The sequence below is a fragment of the Thalassophryne amazonica genome, chromosome 7 (assembly GCF_902500255.1).
Source record: "Thalassophryne amazonica chromosome 7, fThaAma1.1, whole genome shotgun sequence".
Classification (NCBI taxonomy): domain Eukaryota; kingdom Metazoa; phylum Chordata; class Actinopteri; order Batrachoidiformes; family Batrachoididae; genus Thalassophryne; species Thalassophryne amazonica.
This window is the reverse complement of record NC_047109.1, coordinates 79,727,519-79,752,090: the sequence shown is the minus strand read 5'-3', so window position 1 is coordinate 79,752,090 and position 24,572 is coordinate 79,727,519. Positions and strand designations below refer to the sequence as shown.

Below are 24,572 nucleotides of genomic sequence, written 5' to 3'. Positions count from 1 at the left end.
GTCACCTTAATTGGTACCAATTAGGTCAAAATTATTTTCGGGCTCATGGATTAACCAGGCAACTGTGCATGTACACAACTTGACAAATGGTGTTTGATAGCACTTTCAGAGATGTCAACCAGCAGAAGACAAACATTCCAATATGTCCACATTTTGACACCAATTTTGTGACAACAGCGATCAAGACCCAGTAGCGAACTATCTAAGAAAAACACAATTAGTGATCAATGTGTCTATGCATCTATTGATCCAAGCATTCATGCATCATCACCTGCTTCTCTCCTTTCTGTCCAAAATGGCTCATCGGTCCTCCACAACCTGTCTCCACCTCCCGTGCAACGACTGGACAATCCGCTCCTCAGACTTTTTCCGCTGGTTGCAGTGGCAGCAGATGTGAACAGGTTGGTGTGTGTTGGGGAGGGTGATGTCCTGTACAAGTCTGTCTGTTGAACATCCTCCACATCTTCATCTTCATCATCTGATGCAACAATCCTGCTTTTCTGCTGCTCCCCGCTGCCAACTCTCCAGTTGGGGTTTGATTTTCCAAATCCTTGCCCTCCCAGGCTCCCAAATTTCATCCAGGTCTGGCCTAAGCCACCCCAGCCACCCCCAAACGAAGACAAGTGAGAAGAACCGAGTCCCAGTGAAGTGAGAGGTGTGTGTTTGAACCTCTCTGCTGAAGATGATGATGATGATGATGAAGTATTACCTGCAGCTGCAGTGGAGGAAAAAGAATCGCTTCCATTCTCATAAAACCAAGATGACTCCTTGGACACCATACTCCCTATGCCTCTTGTCCCTTTCCGTCCTCCTTCCCCTTGTCCCACAACAAATCCCGACCTTCCCTTTGAACTGACCATCCCCTCTCTTTCAATACATTCTTCGTCGTCATCCTCGCACAGCTCCTCCTCTTCATCCATATCGCAGTGTCGGTGACGATGTTTACGTTTGTGGTCACTCCGCCCACAGCCAAAAGGGAGGAGGCTTGACGTGAACCCTGAGCTGAGGTGTGAGGCTCCTCCACTGCTTCCTCCTATGTCTCCCTCAACCTCTCCTCCTAAAGCTCCCTCCCTCAGCACCCTGTTCCTCCGCCTGTGGAATCTGGCTGGGTTGAGGAGAAAGTGGGCATGGTGGGGCTGATGGGAGGCATACTGGTTGGCAGATGAAAGGGTATAAGAGCTGGGAAGGTGGTGGTAAATTGCCGTTGTTGGTGCGTAGCTGCTGTAAAAGCCCATACTGTCAATTGTCTCCTGGAACTTTGATGGGCAACCGCATTGCCTGCGGTCTGGCTTTCTGTTGCAGTGCACTGGTTGGCAGGAGTAGAACGGCTGGGCTGAGAAGGAGGAATTAGGTGCGTAAGATGAGGGATGAGGCGAGTAGAAGCCGTTCAGATTGATCCTGAAGATGTTTGAGCGGAGAGAATGTGAAGAGGAGTGATGCCGCCGACCTCCAGCAGCATTCCCGCTTCCATCAAAGCTCGCTTCCAGACCCATCCTTGCCCAGCTTTGTCGTCCGATATGAACCTCACTGAACTGACCAATCAGATCGTCTAGTTCAGAAAGAAACTCTGGGTCCTGCATGTGCAGCTGCTGGTGCTTTTTCTTATGCTTATTTTTCTGCCTCTTCAGTGCATTGTGCCCCAGGCAAGGATAAAAGTCTGAATGAGTGCATTTACTGTGTCCTACGCAGGGGCACGGACACAAACACGAACAGGATGTGGAACAGTCATAATCTCTACGTCTGTGCCTGTGGTGTTCTCTGTGCCGCTCCACATTAGCTGAACTGCTGATGGAATTTGTATGTCTGGGCATGTTTGAGAGAGGTGAGGCGACGGGAGAGGGACAGTCTACAAGCGAGGAGGGATGTCTTTGACTTCCTAGAATCACACCTGACCCCTGACCCAACCTGAGCAAGCCTCGAGCTCCCCTCATCTCTCCTCGCTCAGAGATACTGTTGTTATCTGTGCCAATTCCACTATCACTAGGCAACGTCTCTTCACTGTGCGATTCGCTCCTGGGGGAGGTGGTGGCCTCTTTCAGGTGGCCAGGAGATCCAGCCGTATGATGCAGGGGAGGGGTGGGACAAGAAAGCTTACATGACGACTGGTGGAAGGGGAAATGACGCCTTCCCTGACATGGACAGCTCTTCTTCACAAAAGAAGAGAGGGATGAGGAGGAAGGAGGACGAGGGGAAGTACAAGAAGATGAAGGGGAAGGGAGGGAGAAGGGGTGAGGAAAAAGTAGACAGGATGTTGGTTCTGTGAGGCTAGCTTCACTGTAAGGGCTCTGGGCCCCACTGGAGTGGGTAAGAGACGGGGAGGGGAAGGAATGAGCAGGACGCTGGGGATGGCTGGATGAGAATAGCGATGTTTCAGTAGGACTGGTAAACAAAGATGGCTGATTAGAGTTAAGAGAGATGGCGTTTAGGTTAGCTGTTTTAGCTTTAGGCTTGCGTCCCCTCCTCTTGCCCATGTAGATGGTGCCTCGCTTGCTGACATTGATCTGAGGGCCTAGTTTGCCCCCAAAGGACGAGGACAGGGCTGAGAGTGTGCGTACTGTTGTACCCTCTATTGATTTACACGCCCCAAGAGAAGGTTCTCCCTTTCCCTCCTTTCTCCCACACTCAGACAGCATTATTTTGTGAAGTCTCCTCTTCTTTCTTTTCTTCATCTCATTGATCAACCTCCTGATCTTTAGCTGCCTGTTCCCCCTTTCAAGAGGATCTAAAGTTTTACTCCTTGCTTTATTGCCACTTTGACTCAGCGCATCTCCGCCCTGGTCCTCAGGGAAGGGCCGTTTGGGAGGGCGGCCACGCTTTTTAGGGCTGGACTTAGACTCAGTGAAACACTGATGTACTGGACTTGGCTCCAGGACAGGGGTATTATGAACTGCGTCACAGCCTAAAGGTGACACCTCCGGGAGGACAGTGTTTGGTGAAAGTCTAGGAGGAGACTCATCTAAGCTAGATGCATGAGACTTAGGGCGGCCCCTTTTTCGTGTAGGAATTACGGGACATTTCAAAGCAGGGACGCTTGTTTCAAAGTTGACGTTGGTTGCAGAAGAAAGAGGGGAGGAGCTAATGGTTAAAGACCTCGAGGGAGCTGGGTGTGACTCATCCGGCTGCTGGATAGCATCCTTGGCAGGAAGGGATGATTTGGGGTTCTGGAGAAAGTTTAGTGAAGGGTTATTTTGAGAACCTGAAGGACCATCTTGGCTTTCTACCCTCTGAGCTCGGTGTGCCAGCTTGGTCCAGCTGGACCGCCTGGCTTTACGTTTTTTTAGGGGACGACTGTCCTGTTCATGGGGGGACGATGGGGAAGAAACGACTGGGCGAGCAGAGGCAATGGGCAGAGAGGAAGGATCGTTAGAGGCGGGATTTAAAGGCACAGCTGAATGTCTTGAAATGTCATGTTCTTTTGATTTACTGGTATCACCTGTTGTTGTTGGCTCAGACTGTTTAACTGGCCTACAAACATCATCTGTTTTGTCTTTGTCGCCTGGTCTGCTGGGACACACAACTTTACAGTTCTTATCTGGTTTACCACTATTACCTGTTTCACCACACTTTGAACTGATTTCCTCTACCCTGTTACCGTCGGGACTAAGCTTATCCTTGGGCTTTTTCTCAGCCTTTCCCCTTTCAGTCTTAATTTCACTCACCCACGTATTATCGTGTATATGTCTTTCATTCTTTTCTTTACCATACCTTGACTTTCCCTCTTTTGCTTTCTCTTTTTTTTTCTTCTTGCCTTCGTCCTTCCTGATCTCACCCTTTTCCTTTTCCACCTCTAATCTACTACGCTTTGTTTTTTTATCTTTCCGTTTTCCTTTCTTTGCTTTCTTCTCTTTCTCTCTCTTTTTCTCTAGGGTGACCCATGAAGAAGGATCCTGTTCTGAAGATGGAGCCGACGTGGGATCCACAGTGGGGGATAATTGTGATTCGGGATCAGCTGTGGGAGTGGAAGGGGAATCTGGTCTACTCTTACGAGACAGGTTGTGTTCTTTATGGGAACTGCTGGGAACAGGCTGCTTCGTGGAAGAGTCCTTGGAAGTAGCAGGAGATGAACTGCTGAGCTTTCCAACTTTGATTTTTGAGGAATGAGCAGAGCCATGGATGTCGCTGGAGCCTTTCCCATTTGATAGTCCCTTCTGTTTTGCTGTCTGCACCAGTCCGTTATGTTTCTTAGCACTGTGTCCATCACTCCTAGAGTCTGCCGCTGAGACGGATTGAGGACAAGGGGTGGAAGGGTTTGGCGAAACAGTCTTTTCTGTTGAGGGCGAACAGCCTTTCTGTCCTACAGGGACAGGCTGGCCATTGACACTAGGATGTTTCTCTTTCTTCGGTCTGTCCTGTGACCCACTTGAATTCACCTCTGTCTTATCAGCTGCTTTATTAGGGACCTGGAAAATGAAAACATATAATCTGTGTCACAAACAGCAATGGCTGTGGCATTAATTTTAAGGTCAAGGACAGTAAAGGACAATGGGAAAGACACAAAAACTGCAATGGTTTGTCTGCCCATTAAAATATAGACTGAGGACAAAATGACTCAATCAGGCAAAAAAAAAAAAAAAAAAAGGAGGGCATACTGAGTAGAAGAAGAGGGTGAGGTGCCGGAAACAGAAATGGGGTTGACACAGAAAGGAGAAATACAAAGGCACAGAAACACAGAGGAAGAGAGTGGGACAGGGACAGAGGGGGATAGAAAGATAAATGAGAGCAGGTAGAGAAACGAGAAGATGTAAAAATAGAAGAGAAGGACAGATATAGAGAGAGACACAGAGAGAGCAGAAGAGAAAGCTGTGCTATTGGTAGCTATAAATTGCCACTATTAGAGATGAGAAGGCTTGACATTTCATACTTGTCCTGTAATTTTGGTGTGGTGCAGTTGTGCAACTAAAGCAATAAGCTTCCCTTGGGTGACTGTCAAAAGAACTGATGGACCAGGGTCCATAACTGCTCCAAGTAGTTACCGTGCTGTTGTCCTATTTATAGGCTTGTTTGCTTAAATGTGTTGGTTTTGTTTCTGTACTGAGATAATAACTCATGTGACTTTAATACAGCTGAGCAGGAACATGGGTGATTTTTGCACCATTATAAGTCTGTGCTGTCTACAAAAATAGGCCTCTGCTGTGGTACATAACTGTATGTGTATTAATGTATGAATACTTTCAATCGCTGTGTCACTCAGGGGTTTGCATCCCTACTTTATGTCAACTTTATTAAATTAATTTAATACTAGCCCAATACCCATGGATACAGCTGCTCTAATCTATCTGAAATTCCCCCAAATAAAAATACTTAAACTATATATTTTAGTAAATTTATTAAATGACATATATATATAAATTTCCCTCTCGTCCCAGCCCACCCCCGGAGGGTGGTATGTGTGTTTCTCAAGCTTGGGTGCTCTACCCGAGGCCTGGGAGTTTGAGGGTTTGGCGCTGTATCTTAGCTGTTCCTAGGACTGCAATCTTCTGGACAGAGACCTCTGATGTTGTGTCTGGAATCTGCTGGAGCCACTGTTCCGATTTGGGGGTTACAGCTCCTAGTGCTCCTATTACCACTGGGACTACTTTGGACTTTACCCTCCACATCTGGTCCAGTTGCTCCTGCAGCCCTTGGTACCTCTTGATTTTCTTGTGCTCCTTCATTCTGATGTTGCTGTCAGCCGGGATTGCCACACTGATCACAACTGCGGTTTTCTTTCCCTTGTCAACCATCACTACGTCTGGTTGGTTGGCCAGCAGCTGCTTGTCTGTCTGGAATTTGAAGTCCCACAGGACCTATGCCCTGTAGTTCTCAACCACCTTTGGTGGCATCTCCCATCGGGACTTGGGGACTTCTAATCCGTATGCGGCACAGATGTTCCTGTACATGATTCCTAACACTTGGTTGTGCCTCTCAGGGTACACTGTCCCAGCTTTCATCTTGCATCCTGCTGTTATGACTGTCTCTGGGGCACATGTGCTCTGTTTTGTGTGTGTATATATATATATATATATATATATATATATATATATATATATATATACACACACACACAAGTAAAGTTAGACCTTACTTGTGTCCAGCACCTTGAGGCGAGGTGATTTGGTGCTATATAAATGAAAATAAATTGAAACTGAAATAATTATATACATATATATATATAAAATCTCCGTAAAAACAATAGCTATTTTAGTAGGTTTGTCATAGTATTTATGAAATAATGAGTTAAAAAATAAAATATACTTGATTATCACAGCCAATAAATATGACAATAATCAGGTGAATTAGTCTTTCCAGTACTAAGAAACATGTTCCAAGACCCTTCTAAATTTAATCTAGTTGCAGTTCATAATTATGTTGCAGCACTGTTTCCTTATTTTATTAAAGCTAGTCTTTATATAATAAGGTTGTATAATTGACTTGCTGCTAGCTTGGCATCAGGTGCGATGTTAAGGAGCTGCACATCTCACCTTATGTTAGCATGAGCTGAGAGCTTCCACTGCCAACAACAGGATTTGTAATGTGCTTTTAAAATAAACACATACATACATACATATATAGATACATGCTAATGTTAGCCTGTTAGCATGAACACAGACTATATTTACCATTAACATTTGCTAGCATCACATAATGTGATGCTAACAGGCTATCTTTAGCATGAGCTGACTGAGGCCCTCTACTGTGAGCAATAGGATCTATAATGTACTTAAAAACAATCTTAGAATTCCCAATTTTGCTTAGAAAATTCTTACTGCACAACTTCAGGTAATTTTACATGTCGCCTGGAAAAAAATGTCATTCTTACTATGTGTGTTCATGGAGTATTTTTTGTCTGAAAGACTAACATTTAACATACAATGATTTGGGTTTGAGAGAATTATGATAGAGACTGGCAGCCAATATTACCATGTTTGTGTGAGGCAAAATGTCCTCAACTTACCTGTTTGGTAGACTTGGTCCCTTGGCTAGTTAGTGCAGGGGCTGAAGCAGGGGTGGAAGCTGGCAATGATGGCGATAATGATGTTGACGATGATATCGATGACACAGGTGGTGGCGAAGCAGCAGAGGAGGCATGTTTGGATGGCGTCTGGAGAGGATCCGGCCCTGAGCGTTGCTCTCTTTTTGCCTCATCTGTGGTACATCTGGTTTTACATTTCTGGCCCCCTCCTCCGTCTCCGTCTCCCTTCAGCAATCCTCCCCTGCCCTGTCTCTGATAAGTCCTAATGGTCGGCTTGCAGACGTAACTCTCCAAGATCTTGGGCGGTTTCTTGGTGCGTTTGGTCTGGACTCCAATCCGTAGTCGGACATTTCCTTCGGGGCAGCTCGTCTCCCTGCTGGATAACTGAAGCTGTTGCTGTCCTGTGCTTCCACATCGCCCCTCAATGTGCAACTCCAGTACTGCCCCCTTATCGCCTTCTCTCTTCCTCCCTGCTCCTCGTTTCTCCTCCTCTTTTTTCCCTAAGTCTCCATTCTCTCTTTCACCTCGCTTCCTGTTCTCTGCCACTTGTTCCTGTTCTGAGTTTTCAGGTGGCGAGGCGGGGTGCAGAGGGGAGACTGTAGTCAGAGGAGTACCCCCCTTCACTCTCTGGTCCATCAGAGAAGTCAGGGGAAGGAAACAGGGCACTGTGGAGTTGCCAGTATAACACTTCCGAAGGGCACCAGTGGGGTTAAGGGGTGAAGGGCGGAGACCAGGCTGCAGGTTAAGTTTGTCAAATACACAAAAAAACAAAAATAAAATAAAGATCTTATACCAGTCCAAGAAAATGTGCGCTATTTCATCCTCTAAAGGTCTCTCTCTTGTCCCGTAGGCTTGAAATGAAAAGGGGTCTGTTTGAGACAGAAGAAAAGACAGATAGAGGCCAGTGATTAGTCATTTCTGTGACTCACATGCTTACAAGCAGCAGCACAGGAATTGAAGGGAAAGTCCCCTTCATGCAGGCAGCTGTACAGAGGTGCTAAAGTCTGTCCACAAAGATGATCTCATCACACAGAAACCCAGAGGACCAATTAACGTCTGCATAGCCACTAATTCCCAGATTGCCTGCACAAACTGTCACAAAGCTCTACACGCATTTTGCAAAAACAATTCATCAAATTTCATTATGCATCATTTTGTCCAGAACAGCAGCTCAAATAAAAAGTTCCTCTCTAAACCTCTGCATCTTTACCTATGTTCCCATCCTTACTAACCCCCCCGACACCCATTCTTAAGCCAATGCGTCAATCAATCTGCTCCTCACTAATTCCCACACTTGATCCAGTCTCCTCCCCTCCAGATTCTCTCTCAGCTCCTTCTGCTCTTTGCTACTTCCACTTCTCCTCCCACCATTCCCTCTGCCATGCTGTTTTTCTTTTTTTAATCGCTGAAACTCCCCCTTTTCATGTTTGGCAGAAAGCTTTTGCATGCACTCTCTATTAGCCTCGTCCACTCTCTGTCTGTGCAGACCACACAGTAAAATGGCCAACTCATACACTCTATCATCATAATCAGAACCATATTTCCTCCTCCGCTCTGTTCTTATCCTCCTCTCCAACTTAAATCCCTCCATTCACGCTCCAACCATTCCCCTCCTCCCCTTTCAGTAGTGGTAACACAAATCCGTAGGAAAAGGGTAAAACGTATTTTTGGAAAGAAGTGCAAATTCCTCCTCCTCCCATCGCTTCCTCGAACTCAAGAAAGCTTTTCATTGACCCCCATTGTAAATGGACTTTTAATGTGACATTACAGCAAGCAACACACCCTAAAATAACATTCCCCTCACCAGCAACACTTTCGGTTGGTCTCGCTCGCACCGTGTTCAGCCTCTGTTTAATGCAGCAACAACAACACCAACAAAAAAAGGAGCTGCATCTTCCTTCATTATGCTCACTCTCATTAAGGGAGATGCTCATCCATTTTCTAATCAAACACACTCTGACATTCTTTCATCTCTCTCCTGTGAGAGCTCTTATGAAATAACTCATCACACACTAAACTGCCCGTGAAGCCTCCAGGAGCATCTCAGATAATGTTTTCATTCAAGAGCTCTACCTCTCTCTGTCTCTCGCCTCTCGGACCCTCCACACCCAGACTCTTTCCTTGGATGATGAGTTCAAGTCATGAGTTCAAGTCAACATCTGTTCCAGTAACTGCTATTATGTAACATTTTTGTTGGCAAGCGTTCCAAAGCCAAACCTACTCAGAAATCAAATAAATGCAGAAATGAACACGGGTACTTCAAAAATAATGTCACTCAGCTCTGTCATAACCGCTATTATAGCGGCCCGAGGCTCAGAAAGAAGAAAGAACGGTGCCCTGGATCAGTTTCTCGCTGCATAAAGTGAAGATAAGAAAAGAGTGTGATTGGCAGGTTTTTAAACTTAAAAGGGCAAGACTATTCAACATCAGTCAAAGTGCATACTAATAGCCATTTTATATTATCTACTGTTATACCTCCTGAACATAACTCAAGATTATTCCAAGAGCAGACCGGAAGCTATTTCCAGTGACAGGATGATAGGTGGACTTGACACTGTAGTCAGTGTGGTTCCTCAGCAGCACTGAAGCGGCGATTAAATCATGATAATGGCCCACCATCTTTCCAGCCATCATCGTCATCCCATGACGGTGTTATCATCAATAATTACACCATTTCCATCCACCTGCACAGCAGCCAGGCTGGAAATCGGGAAGTGTGATGGCATCTCAAAACACTGCGCTGATTCCATGAAGCTTCAGATGGAGATAGGAGGAACCTAACAAGCATAACTCTCAAATTATCTTCAAATGTTTGTATAGGCGGTGTGTTAGGCAGTTTCCACTAAGGCACAACCGGTGTTGCAGACCAAACGCTCCGCCCGGCCTCCACTGCGCATGCGTCATTTCGGAGCTCAGCAGCTCGTCTAAGACACCCAAAGTGATCAAATGGATTAATGTGATTATTAACCATCAGATGACAAGGTAACACCTCTTAAATCATTCTAAAGTCAGTTTTAAGCAGAAACAAGGTGATACTCTGTGACGCTTTGAAATGACGGACACGCAGTGAACGCATCAGCTAGCAGCTTGTGTAGTTGCGTCGCTCTGATGGCTTCCTCCATTTCTTATGATGAAATAATGCTGAATTTATGTGTCAATTTATGAGTCAAATTTTCGTGACGGGTTTTTTTTAAACTCACTATTATTTTTAATTTTGTGCAGCCATCACGGAATGAATCAGAATTAATTTGTGCTGCCGTGACAAAAATGAGGCGCTTTTCGTCACAACAGCACAAACCAATAGATTAATGTATATTTCGTCCTGCTGAATCACGACTTGCCTTGAGACTGGGTTGGATAATCGGTGAACCGCGGCTGATGACGCATGCGCAGTGGAGGCAGGGCGGACCGATTTTTAGGGGGGACCGTTCGGTTGGTGACACTGGATCCATTCCAACGTAAGAATGCTGCACGACCCAAAAAGATCATTCTCTATACAGTCTAATGAATGAATGAATTAATTTATTCAGCACACACAGACCCAAAATAAAGTAAACTTACAAAGAAAACAACCCAACATACGAACCCATGTGCCCGAAAGGTTGTAGGCAGAAGCAAAAGCTTATAAACACCCACCCCTTTAACCAAAAAAGTAAAAATGTATACATATGTATATGAAAATATACATATACCCATGATAACTAACACAAAATATAAATTAATCACTGAACAAAAATCTGAAAACACAAACATGCAAACAGCAGTGCACAATGCACAAACCCAAAAACAAATATAAAATCGATAAACCTAATTCATCACACCATAACAAGTAATTAAATTATTTTTTTTAGAGCCTTTTAAAGCCAACCAAGTTACTGAGTGATCTTATGTTATCTTGGCACATATTCCAAATATTAACACCTTTAACAGAAACACAGACTTTTTACAGTAGTTCCAATCTTTGATTTTTGAAGTAATAATGTTCCTCGCAAATTCTAACTGGAGTCCCTCATTTTGAACAGGTCCTGGACATGTGGTAAAAGTTTATTTTTTTACTCTAAAAACTGCTCTACTCAATTTTTTTCTTTTTTTTTTTGAAAAATTTTTGCACTTAAAAATACTGAGTAAATTACAAAGCTGTGAAATCATTTAAATATACTCAATGATCTTGGTAAATATAAGCAAAAATATTAAGTATATTAGTCCTTTCTAAATATTGTGAATGAAATTTACCAAACAAATTAAGTATATTTCAAAAAATATAATTTGTTAAGTAAATGTTCATTTAATTCAATGAAATAAATTAAATAATAAATGTCAAGTTAAAATAAAATTAACTGTTAAATTTTTAGGCATTTCATTTTGTATATCCAACTCAAACAACCAATTGAATGTGTTTCTTAGATTTTAATAAGACAGTATAGCTGTTTCATACTGTGATATATACAAAACCATTGAATTACTTTTTAGAACTCAGCCACATGGGGTGTGCAGCCAGTACATTCTGAGTGCCGGTCCCAAGCCCGGATAAATGAGGAGGGTTGCGTCAGGAAGGGCATCCGGCGTAAAACAAGCCAACCCAACTATGCAGACTCAATCGAATTCCCATACCGGATCGGTCGCGGCCCGGGTTAACAACGTCCGCCACCGGTGCTATTGCCCAACAGGGTGCTGGTGGAAATTGGACTACTGCTGGGCGAAGACGACGAAGAAGAGGAGGAAAACGTTGCTACGAACAGCGCGAGAAGAAGAAAACTAGAAGGGTGGAAATGAGAGTGGGGACTTTGAATGTTGGTAGTATGACTGGTAAAGGGAGAGAGCTGGCTGATATGATGGAGAGGAGAAAGGTAGACATATTGTGTGTGCAAGAGACCAAGTGGAAGGGAAGTAAGAGCAGGAGCATCGGCGGTGGGTACAAGTTGTTGTACCATGGTGAGGACAGGAAGAGAAATGGTGTTGGGGTCATTTTAAAGGAAGAGTATGTTAAAAGTGTGTTGGAGGTTAAGCGAGTGTCTGACAGGGTGATGAGTGTGAAGTTGGAAATTGAAGGGGTGATGATGAATATCATCAGTGCATACAGTGGGAAGGAAAAACTCCCTTTTAACAGGAAGAAACCTCCAGCAGAACCAGGCTCAGGAAGGGGCAGTCTTCTGCTGGGACTGGTTGGGGCTGAGGGAGAGAACCAGGAAAAAGACATGCTGTGGAGGGGAGCAGAGATCGATCACTAATGATTAAATGCAGAGTGGTGCATACAGAGCAAAAAGAGAAAGAAACAGTGCATCATGGGAACCCCCAGCAGTCTACGTCTATAGCAGCATAACTAAGGGATGGTTCAGGGTCACCTGATCCAGCCCTAACTATAAGCTTTAGCAAAAAGGAAAGTTTTAAGCCTAATCTTAAAAGTAGAGAGGGTGTCTGTCTCCCTGATCTGAATTGGGAGCTGGTTCCACAGGAGAGGAGCCTGAAAGCTGAAGGCTCTGCCTCCCATTCTACTCTTACAAACCCTAGGAACTACAAGTAAGCCTGCAGTCTGAGAGCGAAGCGCTCTATTGGGGTGATATGGTACTACGAGGTCCCTAAGATAAGATGGGACCTGATTATTCAAAACCTTATAAGTAAGAAGAAGAATTTTAAATTCTATTCTAGAATTAACAGGAAGCCAATGAAGAGAGGCCAATATGGGTGAGATATGCTCTCTCCTTCTAGTCCCTGTCAGTACTCTAGCTGCAGCATTTTGAATTAACTGAAGGCTTTTTAGGGAACTTTTAGGACAACCTGATAATAATGAATTACAATAGTCCAGCCTAGAGGAAATAAATGCATGAATTAGTTTTTCAGCATCACTCTGAGACAAGACCTTTCTGATTTTAGAGATATTGCGTAAATGCAAAAAAAGCAGTCCTACATATTTGATTAATATGCGCTTTGAATGACATATCCTGATCAAAAATGACTCCAAGATTTCTCACAGTATTACTAGAGGTCAGGGTAATGCCATCCAGAGTAAGGATCTGGTTAGACACCATGTTTCTAAGATTTGTGGGGCCAAGTACAATAACTTCAGTTTTATCTGAGTTTAAAAGCAGGAAATTAGAGGTCATCCATGTCTTTATGTCTGTAAGACAATCCTGCAGTTTAGCTAATTGGTGTGTGTCCTCTGGCTTCATGGATAGATAAAGCTGGGTATCATCTGCGTAACAATGAAAATTTAAGCAATACCGTCTAATAATACTGCCTAAGGGAAGCATGTATAAAGTGAATAAAATTGGTCCTAGCACAGAACCTTGTGGAACTCCATAATTAACTTTAGTCTGTGAAGAAGATTCCCCATTTACATGAACAAATTGTAATCTATTAGACAAATATGATTCAAACCACCGCAGCGCAGTGCCTTTAATACCTATGGCATGCTCTAATCTCTGTAATAAAATTTTATGGTCAACAGTATCAAAAGCAGCACTGAGGTCTAACAGAACAAGCACAGAGATGAGTCCACTGTCCGAGGCCATAAGAAGATCATTTGTAACCTTCACTAATGCTGTTTCTGTACTATGATGAATTCTAAAACCTGACTGAAACTCTTCAAATAGACCATTCCTCTGCAGATGATCAGTTAGCTGTTTTACAACTACCCTTTCAAGAATTTTTGAGAGAAAAGGAAGGTTGGAGATTGGCCTATAATTAGCTAAGATAGCTGGGTCAAGTGATGGCTTTTTAAGTAATGGTTTAATTACTGCCACCTTAAAAGCCTGTGGTACATAGCCAACTAACAAAGATAGATTGATCATATTTAAGATCGAAGCATTAAATAATGGTAGGGCTTCCTTGAGCAGCCTGGTAGGAATGGGGTCTAATAAACATGTTGATGGTTTGGATGAAGTAACTAATGAAAATAACTCAGACAGAACAATCGGAGAGAAAGAGTCTAACCAAATACCGGCATCACTGAAAGCAGCCAAAGATAACGATACGTCTTTGGGATGGTTATGAGTAATTTTTTCTCTAATAGTTAAAATTTTGTTAGCAAAGAAAGTCATGAAGTCATTACTAGTTAAAGTTAATGGAATACTCAGCTCAATAGAGCTCTGACTCTTTGTCAGCCTGGCTACAGTGCTGAAAAGAAACCTGGGGTTGTTCTTATTTTCCTCAATTAGTGATGAGTAGAAAGATGTCCTAGCTTTACGGAGGGCTTTTTTATAGAGCAACAGACTCTTTTTCCAGGTTAAGTGAAGATCTTCTAAATTAGTGAGACGCCATTTCCTCTCCAACTTACGGGTTATCTGCTTTAAGCTACGAGTTTGTGAGTTATACCACGGAGTCAGGCACTTCTGATTTAAAGCTCTCTTTTTTAGAGGAGCTACAGCATCCAAAGTTGTCTTCAATGAGGATGTAAAACTATTGATGAGATACTCTATCTCACTTACAGAGTTTAGGTAGCTACTCTGCACTGTGTTGGTATATCGCATTAGAGAACATAAAGAAGGAATCATATCCTTAAACCTAGTTACAGTGCTTTCTGAAAGACTTCTAGTGTAATGAAACTTATTCCCCACTGCTGGGTAGTCCATCAGAGTAAATGTAAATGTTATTAAGAAATGATCAGACAGAAGGGAGTTTTCAGGGAATACTGTTAAGTCTTCTATTTCCATACCATAAGTCAGAACAAGATCTAAGATATGATTAAAGTGGTGGGTGGACTCATTTACTTTTTGAGCAAAGCCAATAGAGTCTAATAATAGATTAAATGCAGTGTTGAGGCTGTCATTCTCAGCATCTGTGTGGATGTTAAAATCGCCCACTATAATTATCTTATCTGAGCTAAGCACTAAGTCAGACAAAAGGTCTGAAAATTCACAGAGAAACTCACAGTAACGACCAGGTGGACGATAGATAATAACAAATAAAACTGGTTTTTGGGACTTCCAATTTGGATGGACAAGACTAAGAGTCAAGCTTTCAAATGAATTAAAGCTCTGTCTGGGTTTTTGATTAATTAATAAGATGGAATGGAAGATTGCTGCTAATCCTCCGCCCCGGCCCGTGCTACGAGCGTTCTGACAGTTAGTGTGACTCAGGGGTGTTGACTCATTTAAACTAACATATTCATCCTGCTGTAACCAGGTTTCTGTAAGGCAGAATAAATCAATATGTTGATCAATTATTATATCATTTACCAACAGGGACTTAGAAGAGAGAGACCTAATGTTTAACAGACCACATTTAACTGTTTTAGTCTGTGGTGCAGTTGAAGGTGCTATATTATTTTTTCTTTTTGAATTTTTATGCTTAAATAGATTTTTGCTGGTTATTGGTGGTCTGGGAGCAGGCACCGTCTCTACGGGGATGGGGTAATGAGGGGATGGCAGGGGGAGAGAAGCTGCAGAGAGGTGTGTAAGACTACAACTCTGCTTCCTGGTCCCAACCCTGGATAGTCACGGTTTGGAGGATTTAAGAAAATTGGCCAGATTTCTAGAAATGAGAGCTGCTCCATCCAAAGTGGGATGGATGCCGTCTCTCCTAACAAGACCAGGTTTTCCCCAGAAGCTTTGCCAATTATCTATGAAGCCCACCTCATTTTTTGGACACCACTCAGACAGCCAGCAATTCAAGGAGAACATGCGGCTAAACATGTCACTCCCGGTCCATTTGGGGAGGGGCCCAGAGAAAACTACAGAGTCCGACATTGTTTTTGCAAAGTTACACACCGATTTAATGTTAATTTTAGTGACCTCCAATTGGCGTAACCGGGTGTCATTACTGCCGACGTGAATTACAATCTTACCAAATTTACGCTTAGCCTTAGCCAGCAGTTTCAAATTTCCTTCAATGTCGCCTGCTCTGGCCCCCGGAAGACAATTGACTATGGTTGCTGGTGTCGCTAACTTCACATTTCACAAAACAGAGTCGCCAATAACCAGAGTTTGATCCTCGGCGGGTGTGTCGTCGAGTGGGGAAAAATGGTTAGAGATGTGAACGGGTTGGCGGTGTACACGGGGCTTCTGTTTAGGGCTACGCTTCCTCCTCACAGTCACCCAGTCAGCCTGCTTTCCCGGCTGCTCGGGATCTGCCGGGGGGTAACTAACGGCGGCTAAGCTACCTTGGTCCGCACCAACTACAGGGGCCTGGCTAGCTGTAGAATTTTCCACGGTGCGGAGCCAAGTCTCCAATTCGCCCAGCCTGGCCTCCAAAGCTATGAATAAGCTACACTTATTACAAGTACCATTACTGCTAAAGGAGGCCGAGGAATAACTAAACATTTCACACCCAGAGCAGAAAAGTGCGGGAGAGACAGGAGAAGCCGCCATGCTAAATCGGCTAAGAGCTAGTAGCTACGCTAAGCTAGCGGATTCCTAAAAACACGCAAAGTGAATAATGTGTAAATAATTTAGAGGTGATTCAGCAGAGGGAGTGCTTTAGTTAAGGCACGTAAAGATTACACTGGGAAACAAATCGTAATCTAGATAACTAGATCAATCTAACTGCGCAGATTAAACAGCTAACAGATACAGAAAAACACCGCTGTGCTCCGGAACAGGAAGTGATACAATACCGCAGTGAGAGCCAACCACCAATAGAGGCAAGGATAGGAATGGGGAAGGACAGATGGTAGTTGATTTTGCAAAAAGGATGGAAATGGCTGTGGTGAATACCTACTTTAAGAAAAGGGAGGAGCACAGGGTAACATAAAAGAGTGGAGGAAGGTGCACACAGGTGGACTACATTCTTTATAGGAGATGCAAGCTAAAAGAAATCACAGACTGTAAGGTGGTAGCAGGAGAGAGTGTCACTAGACAGCATAGGATGGTTGTTTGTAGGATGACTTTAGAGGTAAAGAAGAAGAAGAGAGTGAGAGCTCAACAAAGGATCAGATGGTGGAAGCTGAAGGAGGAAGACTGTTGTGTGAAATTTAGCGAGCAGATGACAGAAGCACTAGTTGGAGTGGAAGCAATTTTGGACAACTGGAAAAGTACTGCAGATGTGGTGAGGGAGACAGCTAGGACAGTACTGGGTATGACATCTGGACAGTGGAAGGAAGACAAGGAGACTTGGTGTTGGAGTGAAGAGGTCTAGGAAAGCATAAAGAGAAGTGGCAGAAGCGAAGGAAAAGGCATATTGCGAGCTGTACAAGAAGTTGAATAGTAAGGAAGGAGAAAAGGACTTGTACCGATTGGCCAGTCAAAGGGACAGTGCTGGAAAGGATGTGCAGCAGGTTAGGGTGGTAAAAAATGCACATGGTAATGTGCTGACAAGTGAGGAGTGTGTGCTGAGAAGGTGGAGGGAATATTTTGAAGAGTTGATGAATAAAGAAAATGAGCGAGAGAAAAGGCTGGATGATGTGGTGAGAGTAAATCAGGAAGTACAAGAGATTAGTAAGGAAGAAGTGAGGGCTGCTATGAAGAGGATGAAGAGTGGAAAGGCAGTCGGTCCAGATGACATTCCAATGGAGGCATGGAAATGTGTAGGAGAGATGGCAGTAGAGTTTCTAACCAGATTGTTTAATAAAATCTTGGAAAGTGAGAGGATGCCTGAGGAGTGGAGACGAAGTGTGCTGGTTCCTGTTTTCAAGAACAAGGGTGATGTGCAGAGCTGCACTAACTACAGAGGCATAAAGCTGATCAGCCACAGCATGAAGTTATGGGAAAGAGTAGTAGAAGCTAGGCTTAGAAAACAGGTGAAGATCTGTGAGCAGCAGTATGGTTTCATGCCGAGAAAGAGCACTACAGATGCAATGTTTGCTCTGAGAATACTGTTGGAAAAGTACAGAGAAGGACAGAAAGAGTTACACTGTGTGTTTGTGGACTTAGAAAAAGCTTATGATAGGGTGCCAAGAGAAGAGTTGTGGCATTGTATGAGGAAGTCTGGAGTGGCAGAGAAGTACGTTAGGGTAGTGCAGGACATGTACAAGAATAGTGTGACAGCGGTGAGATGCGCAGTCGGAATGACAGACTCATTCAAGGTGGAGGTGGGATTACACCAAGGATCAGCTCTGAGTCCTTTCTTGTTTGCAGTGGTGATGGACAGGTTGACAGATGAGATCAGACAGGAGTCCCCATGGACTATGATGTTTGCAGATGACATTGTGATCTGTAGTGAGAGTAGAGAGCAAGTTGAGTCTAGACCTGGAGAAGTGGAGATATGCTTTGGAGAGAAGGGGAATGAAAGTCAGTAGAAGCAAGACTGAGTACATGTGTGTGAATGAGAGGGAGCCCAGTGGAATAGTGCAGTTACAAGGAGTAGAAGTGGTGAAAGTAGATGAGTTTAAATATTTGGGGTCAACTGTTCAAAGTAATGGAGAGTGTGGTAGAGAGGTGAAGAAGAGAGTGCAGGCAGGGTGGAGTGGGTGGAGAAAGGTGGCAGGAGTGATTTGTGACCGAAGAATATCAGCAAGAGTGAAGGGGAAAGTTTACAAAACAGTAGTGAGACCAGCTATGTTGTATGGTTTAGAGACAGTGGCACTAACAAAAAGACAGGAGGCAGAGCTGGAGGTGGCAGAGCTGAAGATGTTGAGATTCTCTTTGGGAGTGACAAGAATGGACAAGATTAGGAATGAACATATCAGAGGGACAGCTCAGGTGGGACAGTTTGGAGACAAAGTCAGAGAGGCGAGATTGAGATGGTTTGGACATGTGCAGAGGAGGGACCCAGGGTATATAGGGAGAAGGATGCTGAGGATGGAGCCACCAGGCAGGAGGAGAAGAGGGAGACCAAAGAGGAGGTTCATGGATGTGCTGAGAGAGGACATGCAGGTGGTTGGTGTGACAGAGGACGATACAGAGGACAGGGTGAGATGGAAACGATTGATCTGCTGTGGCGACCCCTAACGGGAACAGCCGAAAGACAAAGAAGATTGAATTACTTTTTAGAGTATAGGAACCAGAAAATACCAAGACCTGATGAGCAAATAGTGACATCCTGGAAGTGTGCTAGAGTGGGCTGAAATATTTCTGCCTCAGCATGAAGTAAAACATCAACCTCACACTGTATCCTGTACCTACAAGTTGAGGGGGGCATGGCCATACACGTGCACCATTGCATCCTAATGGGGATGACATCGTAACACCACACCAGTCTCTACACTTACAGTTTTGAAGCAGGTTAATATTTTACAATGACTTTAAGTGACAATTCTGCCAATCCTGATTTTGAATATTGAAGCTAATGTGCATGTATCAACAACAGGAGGAAACAAGCACGTCTGCAGGAAATCCGAGTAAACATGAGTAGAATATGCAAATTTCACACAGAAAGAAACGTCTTTGGTAGAGCCGATACGTGACCTCCTTGCTGTGAGATGAGTGTTAACCATCACTGCTCCTAAAATGACTGTACAACTAACTGAATCTAAAGCAAAATAAACATAAATGTACACAGAGAAAACAGAATATCAAGCTAACAGAAGGTAACTCAAGCTATGGTAAAAACAAATACAACATAAAGTGAATATTAATATAAAGCTAATGAACATACAACTGACTGACTATAATGCGACCAGAATATAACACAAACTGAAAAACTGACTAAGAAAGTAAGTCAGTAATGTAGATGAACATAAAACAGAACAGGCTAACAGAATATAAACCTAACTGAAATGCTAGCTAAAGCTAGACCTAACATTATCCCAATACAGTATAAGATAAGTGAAACTAAAACTAAGGCTATAAAACTAACTGAAAGCTGACAAAAGATGAAACTAACTGAATGGAGTATTTCGGGGTTGTCGCGGCACGCCCTGGGCACGGTGTGTTTCCGGTCTCAAGAGAACCTGTGTTAACTAGTGCTAATGTTAACATTAGCATTGTTTAAAGGAGACCTGCATTGAAAAAAATGCAGTCAGATTTTTTGAACAAAAAATGACTTACATTTACACATGAGATCCTTCTGAATGTAGTAAAGTAAATCTGCAAGCCCAGATCTGTCATTCAACGGAGAAATCTTCATGTGAAAATGACAAATTTACAGCTAACATTTAGCCCTCCGCAAACTGTCCCTCTCATCATGGACGCTGCCGAGACGTCACGGACAAGACCCTCTCCCAGCATGCATTGCACCAATTGTAATTTGTGGATTTACGTCAGTTTGCATCTGCACCTTTTTCTTGTCTTATACGGAAGGATCTACTTTTTTTAAAACTTCATATTGTCTTGCGGCACGTTTGGTGAGTACACATTTCTTTTATTTGTGCTTGAAAATTATTTTGGGGGACTTTTTCATACGCCCGTTTGATTGAGTGGTGTCGCAATTAAAATCTACTGTCTTTCGCCTCCGATACCATCGTGGGATATGGAGGCGAGACCCGCAAAGAATCCCAGTCATTAAAAATATATAAACCTCTCTCAGCGTCCATGGAGCTCTAGGGCTCCAACTGCTGAGACGTGCGGTGCTGTGGATTTTGTCGCAAGAAGTCTGTCCTTGCAGCAACAGGTGTACCGGCTGCTTCGCATTAAAACAGCGAGCGTAATCTCAGGACTTGTGCCAAGTGTGCTGCAGCTCCATTCAGTAGACAGAGAGGTGATGCCGGCTGCAAAGCAGACACGGGCGGTGTGAGTGGCCCGCGTCGGCGGTTAACGAGCTCGTTAACGAGCCCGCAGACTTAATAAGCGCAGCGGAGGCAGAGAGCGGGAGAGGAAGAACGGCGCCCGCTGTCGATGTCGTTGCTGATCTGAGCACACAGATCTGTATCTCACATTCATTGCAGCTTACTTTTGGATGTTGAAACCAGGACGTGTATAAGTAACACTACTAACAGATAAAATCAATTTCAATGTGGGATCGGACTGAAAGCGGGAGCGCGTCGTCTTGTCCCTGACGTCATGGAAATGATACGGCTGTACAAACTGTTTTCACTGAGGGCTAAATTTTAGCTGCAAATTTGTCATTTTTAAACGAAGATTTCTCCGCTGAATTACAAATTTGGGCTTACAGATTTACTTTACTGCATTCACAAGGGTCTTATAAATACACATCAGCTATTTCTTTCTGAAATCTGACCACATTTATTTCAATGCAGGTCTACTTTAAAGATTAAATTTATGCATCTAAAGACCAGTACTTGAAAAACTAGGATAAAATAAAAAAACACTAACAGATCTCGGATGTCAACGTACTTGCAAATTATACTGTAGGAAAAAAAATATTTTATCACAAGCTATGAACTGTTTTGGGTACATGTCATGTTATATTTTAAGATAATTCCCATAGACTTTGATTACTGCAAACAACAACAAAAAAAATTCCCAACACCTGCATTGCTTTTGAAAGCTTTTAATGACCCATTTTCATGCATCTGTTCTGAGCTTAGAGAACACAGGCTGAGACTGGAACCACACCACGCACGCGATGCATTATGGAACCATAAAACTGTCTATATAAAGCTAGCAGAATATAAACCTTGAAAAAAGAAAAACTGAATACAAAACTAAGTGAATATAAAACTAACTGAATAAACAGCTAACAGGATATATGGCAAATGCAACTGAAAAAGTGGCTAAAGCTAAAACTAACTCAAAACTCAATACAAATCTGCCATCTATATTATAATAGCCAAGTGGCCTCTGTGGGCAGGTATGCATGCGTGTGTGTATGACTCCGATCACGGCAAAACTGGGGAGAGCTGACATTTGCCATTTGGTATGCTTATGTATTTTGGTTTAATTTTTATACACCCACAAACAGAGATGGTGACATGTATCAAGCAGTGCGCACCTACCCATTTCCAGCGTACGCCTGATGTGACCTTGAAAAATGCGGCGGGTGAAAACAATTGTAATTATAATGAACACGCCCATAAATATTCAGACTCCGCTTCAGACACACCCTCATTTCACGACATGGAAGCCAGGAAGACGGCAAAGAAAACGAACTTCATCAATCACGACGCGTGCCAATAGAGCGTCAAAAGCGGCCGTCGTATTAATTGTTTTGTAGTATAATCAAAAAAGTGTTATGCTCTTTTCACATGTCAATAATTCTTGACGTGGATATTTGCTAGCTCAATTAATAAGACACGCCTTATGTTTCAGATTTCTTTATTTTTTAAATTAATTAATTAATTTATTTTATGTTAACAAATGAATGGAGAAAACAAAACCTGATTGCAGCACGGGCGAAGGGAATGACAATACTACAGTTGTAATTATCAATTTCATTGTCTAAAACGATCACACCACATAAAGTTAAGCTCAGCGCTGCTCTGGCTCCAGGCTCGAAGTCTGGAGAAAAAGGCGAGCAGTGCTTTCTTTGTGGTCAGCGCTCTGGCCACGGATCGTGCTCCACAGACCAACAATCCCGCAAAAGCGGGATTTGTATTAATTATTATGTAGTATAATCAAGAAAGTGTTATTTATGTAACATATGCATTGATTTGTATAATGGCACTGTTTATCATGTTGATCATTTTCATTTTTATGTGGATTCCAGTGCTGGTTCATTTTGGTGTATAATTTACACCACCTCTCGACTTGGTGTATATTTTCAGCGCACCGTACACCAACAACCACATTGATAAATGCCAAGTAGCGCAGCCATTTTGGCGTACACCCCATATACGCTCAAATATCGTTGTACGCAACGTTGATACATGAGGCCCAATAAATCAATACCACTAATAACACTGTTAAACTAACATGAACCACAATAACAACATTTAAAACTTCAAAACCCAGAACTCCCATGGTGCACTGCAGCACAATGTCCATTGTTTACTGGTTAGCTAAAATTGCTAATTTCTCCAAAATATTAGTCCTATCAACTTGCCGTTTTTCGCAGCGTTCATCCTTGACACAAAACACATAAGCATACCAACTGGCAAATGTCAGCTCTCCCGTTTCTGCATGATTAGAGCCATACACACTCACGCACGCACACATGCATGCATGCACACAAAGGCCACTTGGCTATTATAATACAGATTAAGACAGTAAATTAACATTAAAAAAAACTTATGTAATTAACAGGAAATAAAAGGGTTGAGTTCTTCTATTAAAAAACTGTTGAGGTCTAAGTCCTTATTATAGGTTGGTAATACACACATCATCATATCATTCAAGTCGGGCTTATTTTACCAGAGTTATGGCCCTTGATTAACAAATCTAGACTCTGTCAGTTTCATGACTGGGTGCCTGCATTCTGAAATCAACTCCTCTCACATTTTTAGGCGGAACTTTGTGAAACTTGGTAGAAATCCTTGTTATAGGTTGGTAATACACATAGTCATATTGTTGAAGTTGGGCCAATTTTACCAGAGTTATGCCCCTTGATTAATAAATCTAGAGTCCATCAGTTTCATGAGTGGGTGCCTGGATTCTGAAATCCACTCCTCTCACATTTTTAGTAGGCATTTTGGGAAACTTGGTGCAAGTCCTTGTTGGCAATACACATATTGTAATAATGTACAAGATTGACACATTTTGGCAAAGTTATGGCCCTTGATTAACAAACATAGACATTGCCAGCTTCATGAGTTGGTGTCTGCATTCGGAAATCAACTATCACATAACCTGAAATGTTATCAGAATTTAGCAAGCACTTGTACCAAAGCAGCATTTGCTAGCAGGGGATATTGAGCTCTCACAGCACTCTTGTTACTATATAGAGACCAAATACTGATGGCTGATTTGTTAAGGTAGGACAAGAAAAGCAGCCAACAAATAAACAGATAAACCTACAGCAGCCAGACTGATAATAAAATACAGTATCCACTATCCAGTACTCATCAGTAATTTGGGGGCTCATAAGAGGATCTTGGCAAAACCTGGTTATTCTCAAGTTCAAACTCATCTGAAATACATCCATTTAGGGTTATCATGGGTACCACCAGTAATGATGTGTTCAGTAATGTGACTGGTCCTTAGAAGGTCTTAGTGAAACTCAGTCTTTCTCAAATTCAACCTCCTTTGAGATACAATAACTGGGGATGTCCACTTCAAATGTGGTGAAAATACAATAAATTCTATTCAAGTTATCATGGACACAAGAAGATGAGATGGATGCACTTGGATGGGGTAAAAAAAAAGAGATATTTCTTCACAAAAATAAATAAAAGTGAATCATGTCACTTCAGCTGATAATGTGAACATATTGTAGAATAGTACTTCAAAATACTGGCAGGTTAGAGAAATGTTTGTATGTTCTACTCCCATCACTGAAACTGACTCTGAGGTCATGTGTGCTGTAGAGCACACAGTCAGAATCTCACTAAAGCAAATATGGAGAAGTCGACTTGTGTTCAGAAAAGGCCACTGAACAAACACCCGTCGACCTACAGAGTCACCTGTCTGTCACACCTGCCATCAATCACCTCATCACCCCTCAGTAGTCACTTCAGACCTTTTTGAGTTGTCATACTCCCTGTGTTTGTCCTGTTAACCAGTAATATCTCTTTGCACAGTCCTTTGTTGTACGGCTGGGGGGGCCTGGCTGCCTTTTGTTTCTGTCTTCTGTCCTGTCTTTTGTTTTTCCTTCCAGGTGGTACGCGTTTAGGACTGAGTGGCTGTGTGGCTGAGTTTTCAGGACCTCACCCTGATCACCTGAGGCTGATCAAGTGCAGCTCGTCAGGACTCACAGCTGTGGTGCATCTACACGGATTGGAGCATGGTGGCATTTAAGTCTGGAGTACACAGTG

General features: G+C 43.0%; 1 protein-coding gene across 3 annotated transcripts in view; it reads right to left on the bottom strand.

The window, feature by feature from the left end:
- LOC117514327 (histone-lysine N-methyltransferase ASH1L-like) overlaps window positions 1–24,572 on the bottom strand; it is a 51,834-nt gene that overhangs the window by 17,730 nt on the left and 9,532 nt on the right. For all 3 annotated transcript variants that reach the window (XR_004561859.1, XM_034174728.1, XM_034174727.1), the window contains exons 2-3: window positions 6,935–7,821; window positions 272–4,400 (exon numbers count right to left, since the gene is read on the bottom strand). Coding sequence is in view for 2 of the 3 variants with exons in the window: in XM_034174728.1 (XP_034030619.1) it covers window positions 272–4,400; window positions 6,935–7,588 (4,783 nt within the window). In the remaining variant the exon portion in view is untranslated. The remainder of the gene's footprint in view (window positions 1–271; window positions 4,401–6,934; window positions 7,822–24,572) is intronic.